The 10,036-nt window shown below is 38.0% G+C and overlaps 2 protein-coding genes across 2 annotated transcripts; one reads left to right on the top strand and one right to left on the bottom strand.

The window, feature by feature from the left end:
- Window positions 1–1,023: 1,023 nt before the first annotated feature.
- LOC101297209 lies at window positions 1,024–3,354 on the bottom strand. Its single transcript, XM_004309803.1, has 4 exons — window positions 3,084–3,354; window positions 1,546–2,354; window positions 1,241–1,380; window positions 1,024–1,123 (listed from the first exon to the last, which is right to left on the bottom strand). The coding sequence occupies exons 1-4, from the start codon at window positions 3,352–3,354 to the stop codon at window positions 1,024–1,026; spliced, it is 1,320 nt and encodes a 439-aa protein (XP_004309851.1).
- A 928-nt stretch (window positions 3,355–4,282) lies between these two features.
- LOC101296922 lies at window positions 4,283–4,973 on the top strand. The gene is made up of 4 exons (XM_004309802.1): window positions 4,283–4,314; window positions 4,406–4,441; window positions 4,527–4,896; window positions 4,953–4,973. Exons 1-4 carry the CDS (start codon window positions 4,283–4,285, stop codon window positions 4,971–4,973), a joined length of 459 nt encoding a protein of 152 aa, XP_004309850.1.
- Window positions 4,974–10,036: the final 5,063 nt, after the last annotated feature.

Below are 10,036 nucleotides of genomic sequence, written 5' to 3'. Positions count from 1 at the left end.
GTCTGCAGAGTTCGGGTCGGACCTAGTAGGAGACGAGGCATAGTCACCGCATTCCACCACTTTTCATCAGTAGGTTACCTGTTTAACCTACCTGTGGTTCTTTTTCCGCTAGTGTTTAGTAGCTCTGAATACTTGGGTTTAATGTATATTATTTCGGTTGTGGGTGAAGACTTGTTGACGTCTTAGAATATTTGTTGGAGGATTTATGGTATCTTTTGGATAATTATATTTGATGTTGGTTAATGTTGTGTTGTTGGAGGTAGTCGTTTTCGGGGAGCACGTAGGCTCCAGGAGTTAAGGTTGGATTAAAAAAATAAAAAAATTTGGAAGTGTTTGCAGGTTTTCGTTAGGAAGGGTTGTCCATTTTCAAGGGAGGTTATGCCGATTTTTCGGTAATATCTTTCTTGGAGGTGGTCCCCGCACGAGTTACTCCGGGTTTCAGGGTGAAATTCGGGGCGGGTCGTGTCATTACATAGATGGATAATTACATGCATAGTTACATGGATAGTTACATATATGCATAGTTACATGGATGGATAGTTACATAGATAGATAGTTACATGAACAGTTACATAGATGGATAGTTACATAGATAGTTAAATGCATAGTTACATAGATGGATAGTTACATGGATAGTTACACAGATGGATACTTACATGCATAGTTACATAGATAGTTACATAAGTAGTTTAATGTAGGTACACAAGTCATTTATTTAATAATAATTGCAGCGTGCCGCTGCACCACAAAAACAGCGTCCCGCTACGTATTAGAACAAAAATTTGTAGTTACATGTAACTATATGTAACTAGCAATGTAACTACCCATGTAACTAGAAATGTAACTACCATGTAACTGCTGCACAAAATGAAACTTAAAACACACAAAGCAATGAAACTTGAAATAAACAATGCACTTGGAAAAACAAAACAAAAAATGAGGTTTGCATTAATATTTGCAGCGTGCCGCTGCACCGCGAAAAGTGAGATACACAGTTTCCACTATCATAATAAAAAGCAACAGCTAAAAAAATGAAACATCCAACAGCAGAATTGTAACTTTGCATGTAACTGCTAAAAAGAACTTGAATCCATCAATGTAACTACTGTATCCATCAATGTAGCTGTCATATGTAACCAAAGGCTATATTGGAGCTTTACAACTCGTTCTGTTATACCCGTCGTATTTCCCACACCTGGAACACTTGATCTGCCTTTTTACCTCACTCCTACTTCGGTACCTTCTTGTTTTTGGCCTTCCAACAAGTCTTTTAGTCAAAGGAGGCTGCAATGGAAATGACGATCGAGAAAGATCAACAGGCATTGAAATGGAAGGGATTGGGTTAATGGTGTGAGAGTAGGTTTCTCGGAATTTATCCACCTTGAAAAACAAGCAGTTACATGATTAGTTACATTAGTAGTTACATGATCAGTTACATTGAAAAACAAGCAGTTACTAGACAAGTTAGTTAACAAAAGCAAGAAACAAAAACAAGAAACAAGAATAGATGTGGAGTAAAAAGAAACAGAATGAGTAAAAGAGTACCTTATAGTAAGGGCTGACATATAAGTAAGGAGAGACACCATGTTGCTGAATTGCAACAAGGGCATGTGAACAAGGAAAACCATGACATTTCCATTCCCTACACGAACAAATGAAATCCTCTCCCAAGTTCACCATTACCCTGTACTTTTGACACTGATATTCATAAACATATGTATCAGATCTCATAACTCGCCAATGTCGCCCAACCGCCAAGTTATTAATCAATTTCTTTTCCATGTTTGGACACAAAATAGTGACCCATTCCTTTGACCCTTCCTTCTGCTCAGCAATTCTCTCCATAGACTTGGTTCTAATACCTTCATTCAGATCATAAATAGGAAGACTCTTCAAATCCCCCATCCAATTGTTAAAAGTCTCGGCCAAATTGTTGGTCATTTCACCAAACCTCTCCTCGTTAAAAAAAGCCGAACACCAGCTCTCCTTGGGAAGGTCCTTTAGAAAATCTTCAACAATAGAACCCCCTTCCTCCTTCAATTTTGCAAGGTTGGTCTCATACGAGTCCGGGGTGCGAGAATAAGCACAACACATGAATAAATAAGGAACAGATTTATGAAGGGGTGACTGACTTGGATACTTTTTGGAGAGATTTTCTACAAGGTGCCTAAAACAAAAACCATGTGGATTATTGGGAAAGACATGCGGATATGCACTAAGAAGACCAGGATTCTGATCAGAAATGAATGTCACCTGCCTCATAGGGTATCTTGACAACACTTCAGATACACACTGAAGGAAAAATCTCCAATTACTTTCAGTTTCAGAAATAGCATAAGCAACTGGATATAAACCTGCAAAAAAGACGAACAAAAAATCAGTATGAATAAATGAACAGTTACATAAAAATGTCAATGCCATCAAAACTGAAGCCCCTGGAAACTATGTAACTATCACAATCAAAGAAACAGTTCATAAGTATGCATCTGTGATGCAGGGACTTGAGTTGTATTAGTTACATGCATAGTTATATTGATAGTTACATGGTATGTAACTATCACAATCAAAGAAACAGTTCACAGGTATGCATCTGTGATGTAGGGACTTGAGTTGTATTAGTTACATGCATAGTTACATTGATAGTTACATGGATAGTTACATACTTAGTTACATGCTTAGTTACATGCATAGTTACATACATTGATAGTTACATGCTTAGTTACATGGATAGTTACATGATTAGTTACATGGATAGTTACATGGATAGTTACATGAATAAATAGTCAAGTAACTATCCATTAATAGTTACATACATTGATAGTTACATTAGTAGCTTAATGTAGGTACACAAGTCATCAAACAATTACATAAAAATGTCAAAGCAATCAAAACTGAAGCCCCTGGAAACTATGTAACTATCACAATCAAAGAAACTGCCAATATAACTAAACATTTCACTAAAAAGGTACCTTGATTCGCATCTATATTTGTTGGTGATGAAGGTAGCATCAATGAACATAATGGGTCTGCAAAACTGAAAACCCTTCATCCATGCATCATAACACACAAACATTCGCTCAAACCTGTGAGTTTCAGGTTCATATTCAATCTTGATAGTAGAGCCAGGGTTTGATTCCACTGCTTTTTGACCACAAACCAAACTAACTGAGCATAAGAATCAGCATCACCACCAAGAACAGATTCTCTAGCACGCTCTTTACCGTACCAAGCCGTACGATAAGATACCTCCATCCCATAATCTGACTTTATCTCATGGTATATATCTATAGCCTTCTTATTAGGATTCTCACGAAGCTTATCAAGGATTATAGACTTTATAATCTTGGAACCCATCATCTTATTATTTTGCAAGCGACAACACCGTGACAGCTATGCTCGTTCACCAGATTAGTAATGACAAAAAAACGATTATACTCTATTAAGGAAGCCTTCACACACCATCCACAATGCTCAGACTCTCTCTTAGAACAATAAGCAACAACACGTTTCTTAGTATTTCTAACATACCGATACTCAAATCCCATCTCAATTGCATACATACGCAATTTCAACCTAAACTCTTCCACACCACCTTGAAACTTCTGGTCCTTTGATTTGATATAATTCTCCCACCCTTTGCTACAATAACTCTTTGCTTCCTCTGGTTTGTAGCATCCTAAATAATCATTTTCATCAAATGAAACGCTACTCTTCACTAACATTGTTACTCACACTACCAGAATAAAGGCTTTAACCGACGAAAATAAAAAAACCAGGCCGACAAATTATTTTTTCGTCGGCTAAAGTCCACGTTAGCCGACGAAAGTTTCCTTCGTCGGCTAATTTAAATTTTCGTCGGCTGTGGTCAACTTTAGCCGACGAAATGAAAATTTCATCGGCTAAAGAAATTTTTTCGTCGGCTATAGTCTGTGAATTTTAGCCGACGAAAATATAAAAGTTTAGCCGAAGAAATTTTTAATTTCATCGGCTAAAGTGCCTTATATTTGCAGTGTTAAGTAAATGTTCCGTTTCAAAAACAAACTATACGTAGAACCTTCAAACGCAAAAAAGTCATGAAATAAGATATGACCAGAATGGTGAAATATGTCTACGGTTGATAAATCACGGTATTCCGATAAAGTCTCGATGCCGATAGTTGCGGTCAATGCAATTTTCCATTTTTTCTCCAGCGCTCGACAGCCTCCACAGCGCTCCAAAAAACCCTAAAAAACCCACCACCCGCACTAGCCTCCAGAGCCGCCGTAGTTTCATTCGTCCGAAAATGGTGAAAGGTCGTCAAGGAGACCGTGTCAGGTCTCCTCTCTCTCTCTCTCTCTCTCTCTCTCTCTCTCTCTCTCCCATTTCACACATCAAAATCTAATTCACTTTCTCTATTTCTGTGCAGACTCTACGTCCGTGGCACCGTCCTCGGATACAAGAGGTATTTAACCCAGGCTCTTAGCTACTTGTGTCTCTCTGATTGTGAGATAGGGATTGTTTGGATATTGAGTTTGGGTTTTGTGCAGGTCGAAGTCGAACCAGTACCCAAACACGTCCTTGATTCAGATCGAGAACGTCAACACCAAGGAGGAGGTGGCCTGGTACGCCGGGATGCATCTGGCTTCCATTTACAAGGCTAAGGTAAAGAAGAACGGCAGCCACTACCGCTGCATAGAAATATTTACTACGGTTATAGCTTTTGAACACTGGTTCATGGGTTTTATCTCTACCTACTGTCCATTAACACTCTATCATTCTTTGTTGATCAAGGATGGACAATGTCCTGAATATAGTGGGGAGGATCAAGCTATTTGTGCTATTGGCCTTGCTAAATCTAAACCTGGTGTTTTTGTTGAAGCTATTCAGTATCTTTTAATTTTGGCAACACTTGTTCAGGTACTAATTGATTTATCCTATTGCTTTCCTTTTTGTTTAGCTATTTGTGAATTTAGAATAATGTGGAGTTAGATTAGTTTCAATGTATTCCTTTCATTTGTTACTAGCATAAAATTTGTTTGTTTCTTTTGTTGTTAGTTATATGGAATTGTTTTGATGTATTTTACAGGTTGCTTGGAATGGTAATTTAGAAATTTCAGGTTTTTTTTTTTTAATGGAATGGACTGATAGCCGACGAAACATGTAAGATATTCGTCGGCTATAGTATTTTTAATTTTTTTTTATAAGGTTTAGCCGACGAATTATGGCATGTTTCGTTGACTAAACTCTTTTAAAGCCGACGAAACATACTATATTTCGTCGGCTATAGTTATTTTTTTAATTTTTTATTACATATTTTAGCCAACAAATATACTAAATGTTTCGTCGGCTAAAGTATCAGACTATGGTCGACGAAATATTTAAGATATTCATCGGCTAAACTCTAAGACAATAGCCGACGACGTCTTCTTGTGTCGTCGGCTAAAGTCATCGCCGATGACCCTTTTTCGACGAAACCATAGCCGACGAAGGCTCGTCGGCTAAGATCTTAACCGATGATTTAAGCTAACAGGCCGATGAAACTTTTTCGTCGGCTAAAGTGCTTGTCCTGATAGTGTCAACAAACTTTCAGAACCAGAAGCACTAACATCAAAAGAGCACACGTCCACATCAACAAAATCTGAACTATAACGGGCCAAAACTCTAAACATCATCTTCATATCATCTTCATTTTCAAGACGATAAGATACAACATCAGGAGAAACAGTATGCCTCAACTTGAAAATGCTTCTGCCCAATACCAAAAATCGGTCACGTACAGAATTAGCAAAATCAACACATGAGACGCTATGATCAAATGAAACTGCTGCTCCTTCACTAGAGTACACAAGCTTTGCAGTATAGTTATTGTCCATAGTACCTGAACAAAAATATGTATAGTATTTCAGATTACAAGTAACTCATGACACCTATAAGCAAAACAATGCAAACACAGAGTACACAATGCAAGTAACTCATGCTCATTCACCAGAGTACACAACCAAAATAAGCAAAACAATGCAAACAAATCACTTTTTCAAAGACTAAAATCACTAAATTCCTGGGAGGCTGGGAATATAGCACAGATTGAGTCAAAGAGTTTCAAATCCTTAAATTCCTATGAACCTTAGAATTCACCGATCGACAACATATGAAATTGTAATGATTAAACACAGAAATAAAACAATCAAAACATCAAAATCTGAAAGAAATCAAAAACATTGTGTCTGAGCAAAACATCGACCTCTTTTGCGTTAGAAGGCGGTGGATACCAGAACTGATGGAGCCACCGCGTCACGGATACGAACGACGAAACTCAGGTGACGCCGACGGGATCAAGATCGAGATCGAGAGAGAGCGAGAGAGAGAGATCGAGATCGGGTACAGAGAGAAAGCAGTAACAGAGAGATAGAAAGAAGAGCTGAGAGAAAACAGTAACGGATAGAAAAGAGAACAAGAGAAACTAACAGAAGGGTAGAATCGTAAATCCATAAAATTTAAAAATGTACTTTTTTTATCATAATTGACACTTAATCATAACCATTACATCATATTATATATAATTAAGTAACTATTTTATCATCTGATAACATTTACGGTGACCATTTTAACATGTGGAACAAATGATGCTTTTTGTATCATTTGTACCTTCAAATGACACTTTTGTGTTATTTGCCCTTAAATAAAATACAATAGACCATTATAAGAGTCTATGATAAAATAAAGTTTTTATGACCTAATTCTCACGACCAATGACGTTGACTAGACTCCGGCAACCTTTGACTGGGTTCCGGGGACCATTGACCGGACTCTGGGGGCCAATGATCGGACTCTGGGGACCGTTGACGGGGCTCCTGGCACAGTTGACTGGACTCTGAGGGCCGTTGACCAGGCTCCTTGGACCGTTGACCGAACTCCGAGAGCCGTTGTGCTTTAGTCACTTATAATAGATCTCTATTGGGGGCAATATGCCCACCTATTGGGGTCAATAGGACCTCCTACTGAGGGCAGTAGGACCTCCTACTGAGGGCAGTAGGACCACCTATTGGAGCAGTAGGACCTCCTACTGGGGGCAATAAGATCACCTACTAAGGGCAGTAAGACCACCTACTAGGGGCAATAGAACCTCCTGCTGGGGTCAATGGGCAGTAAGACCTCCCATTGGGGGCAGTAGGTACCTTAAACTTAACTATGTGCTTCATTCACTTATAACAGACCCCTATTGGGGTTAGTAGGACCTCCTATTGGGGTCAGTATGACCTCCTATTAAGAGCAGTATACAAGAAATATGGGAGAGTAGGAGAGTCATTCACAATAGACCCCATTACGTATCTATTGCCCTCAAATGGACTGTTGTTGTAACAATAAAACATTACTATAATCATTCAAATTCACCACATTGATCACACATCCATATATAATATACCGCCATATAAGAAGAAAAAATAATTCATCAAATTTTCTATACTGCCACAATGACTCAGGTTAATTGTGATCTCATTCTCTGGGGCAGTAGGAGCTCTTACTGGGGTCAGTATGACCTCTTACTGGGGCAGTATAACCCTTAAACTTAACTGTGTGTTTCAGTCACTTATAACATATCCCTATTGGGGGCAGTAGTACCTCCAAACAAACCCTTTATTGCCTCCAATAAACTCCATATGTTTCATATTTTGTCCACTCCATATTCACCCAAACGCATGATTTCATGTACAAAGTGATATTCAATAATAAAAAGAAAAGTTGTATACAATTCTCTTGTTGATTAGAAATCAATGTATACACAATTAGAAAGATTGTGTATGAGAAAGATTTAGAAGATTTACTAATGTATACACAATTACATTCTGATATACATAATCTCATTTGCAAAATGTAATTATGTATATCAGATTCGTGCTTTAAAAAGTAAAAAAAAATGATAAGAAATGAGTAATAGAAATCCAAAAAATGACTTCATATATTGAGTGGGGGAAAAACCCCATAAACCCCAAATTGGATTTCTGACGACAAAAAAAAAAAACCCCCAAAATGGAATAGGGAGCAAGCAATGCATCCAGAATTGGTGGTCGTTTCAAGCTAAGCTGAGAATTCATATTGGGTGAGTACCTCTCTATTTCTGCAAGTACCTTCCTTGATTGTTTGCTGCAATTTTATTTGGCCTTTGCTGTAAACGATTGCAATTACTGCTTCCAACTTTTAGCCTTTCTATTGATTCAGTGACCCATTTACACAAAGCATCCCACTTTAGCAGATTGTATTCATCCAAATCATTATTAGGCTCTAAAATTTATGAACCAAAAGAGAAAGATGGGTCTTTTACAGTTTCATACCTTGTAAACTCTTGTGTGTTGTCCCCAGAAGTGGCACTATTGACCAAAAAACTAGACCAGAAATCCCACACCTCCCCTCCCCTGGTCGCCAACCCACTTTTCCTCCTCCTCCTCCTCCTCGTCGGACTTCGAGTTACACCATCTCCAACTCGCCTCGCAAATCCTCCACCCCGCTCTGAATTCCTCGCCAGAGAAACCTCCGTCGTGATCCAGATCTATGCCGTCAGTTCCTTCCGCGACCATCTCCAGCTTTTGCAGTCCTCCTCGATTTTGGCGTCATCGGAGAAATTCCACCAAGCTCCGCCGGGCAGAATTGATCGGAGAAAATCGAAGACTCGCCGATGAGAGAGAGAGAGAGTTTTGATTTTTGAAGAGAGAGAGAAGATACGAAAGAGAATGGACAGGAGAAAGGTAAAGGTACTTTTGTCAGAAAATATCAGAAAACGTCAAAAATTTGTTATCGGGAATAGTCAGTAAGAGTCTGTTCGGCTCATAAGAATTTTAGAATTTTTTTTGTTAATAGAAAAAAAAATGTTTAAATTTAGGGCTAATGAGAATTTTTCTTATAAATTATAACTATAAATTAGATTGTCATGGATTCATCCTGTACTTTATATATATTTATAATTATCTACATTTCAAATCTCAAATTTTTTATTTGAAATTAAGCTTGTGTTGTTGGACCAACCTATTCAGTATTCTAAAGTGAACAGTCTCATAAGATAGCTCATGATCGCTCAATCTATAGCCCATATTGAAGGGTAAGTTAGGCCCAGTTTGGCGTGGCTTTTGGGACCTGCATTTGGTCCAAAAGTGATTCTGGCGCTCAACGATGGTGTTTGGTAAAGTTTTAAAAAGTTGATTTTGTCCAAAGCAATTCTCCCAACTTGAGGTTTTTGGGAAGCTACAATTCATAGCTTTTAGAACTGCATTGCCGAACCATGATGAAAAACACGGGTAAGTCAATGAATTATTTTCAACTACCTATTATATCCTCCATTCTGAATTCATATCAATCACCTCCTTTCTGTTCTCTAATCTAGGTTGACAAAATTCTTATGAACTTCCCACTTTTACAGAATTGGGAATTTGGATTTCCTTGAATTTATTTTTATGGCGATCTAGGTTTTGGAGAAAGAAAGAGGTTCAGAACTCGTGTATGGTTGTATGAGAGAGAAAAGAGTGAGGGAGAATATAGGATCGAATTGAAATCTACGTTGTAATCTGGGTTTGTTATTTGGATAATGATGTTCAATGAGTTTGGTCATAACCCAAACAAACAATCTGGGTTTCGTTCGTATTGTCTGTTTTGAACGATTTGCTTTGATTCCTCTTCTTCTTTATTGTCAGCAACACTTTTGATTGAGGTTGAAAATGTTTCCTTGAAAAGAAGAGGAAGGGAATGTCTCAGATTGCATTGAGAGGAAGAGATGAACTAAAAAAAAAAATCCTTATTTTAAGAAGTATATAATCCATGTCCAATTTAGTAATTGTACAAAATCACAACACTTTTGAAAAACATTTTACCAAACACCTCGATTGTTTTCTCTCACAGCAAAACCAAAAGCAATTTTGACTACAGCAGATTCAAAATCAATTCTACTCACACCACAGCTGTGCCAAACTGGGTCTTAGTTGGTTAGCGGTTGAGCCTCAGAGAATGTTCACCCGTTGGGTTAGAATGAGTATAGTGACCTGGGTCACTGTGATTGGGCAGCAGTTTCCAT

This window comes from Fragaria vesca, unplaced genomic scaffold (genome assembly GCF_000184155.1).
Source record: "Fragaria vesca subsp. vesca unplaced genomic scaffold, FraVesHawaii_1.0 scf0513070, whole genome shotgun sequence".
NCBI classification, from domain to species: domain Eukaryota; kingdom Viridiplantae; phylum Streptophyta; class Magnoliopsida; order Rosales; family Rosaceae; genus Fragaria; species Fragaria vesca.
This window is presented reverse-complemented; position numbering and strand designations above follow the sequence as displayed.

What these genes read in the sequence shown, in the direction of transcription:
- LOC101297209 (XM_004309803.1), bottom strand. Translation starts at nt 3,354, where the DNA reads ATGGGTTCCAAGATTATAAAGTCTATAATCCTTGATAAGCTTCGTGAG. An exon ending in TATGAACCTGAAACTCACAG is followed by an intron (nt 2,355 to 3,083) that starts GTTTGAGCGAAT and finishes TCTTTTTTGCAG; the next exon opens with GTTTATATCCAGTTGCTTAT. An exon ending in GGAAGGCCAAAAACAAGAAG is followed by an intron (nt 1,124 to 1,240) that starts GTACCGAAGTAG and finishes TACATATGACAG; the next exon opens with CTACATTGATGGATACAGTA.
- LOC101296922 (XM_004309802.1), top strand. Translation starts at nt 4,283, where the DNA reads ATGGTGAAAGGTCGTCAAGGAGACCGTGTCAG. An exon ending in CGTCAAGGAGACCGTGTCAG is followed by an intron (nt 4,315 to 4,405) that starts GTCTCCTCTCTC and finishes ATTTCTGTGCAG; the next exon opens with ACTCTACGTCCGTGGCACCG. An exon ending in ACCGTCCTCGGATACAAGAG is followed by an intron (nt 4,442 to 4,526) that starts GTATTTAACCCA and finishes GGTTTTGTGCAG; the next exon opens with GTCGAAGTCGAACCAGTACC.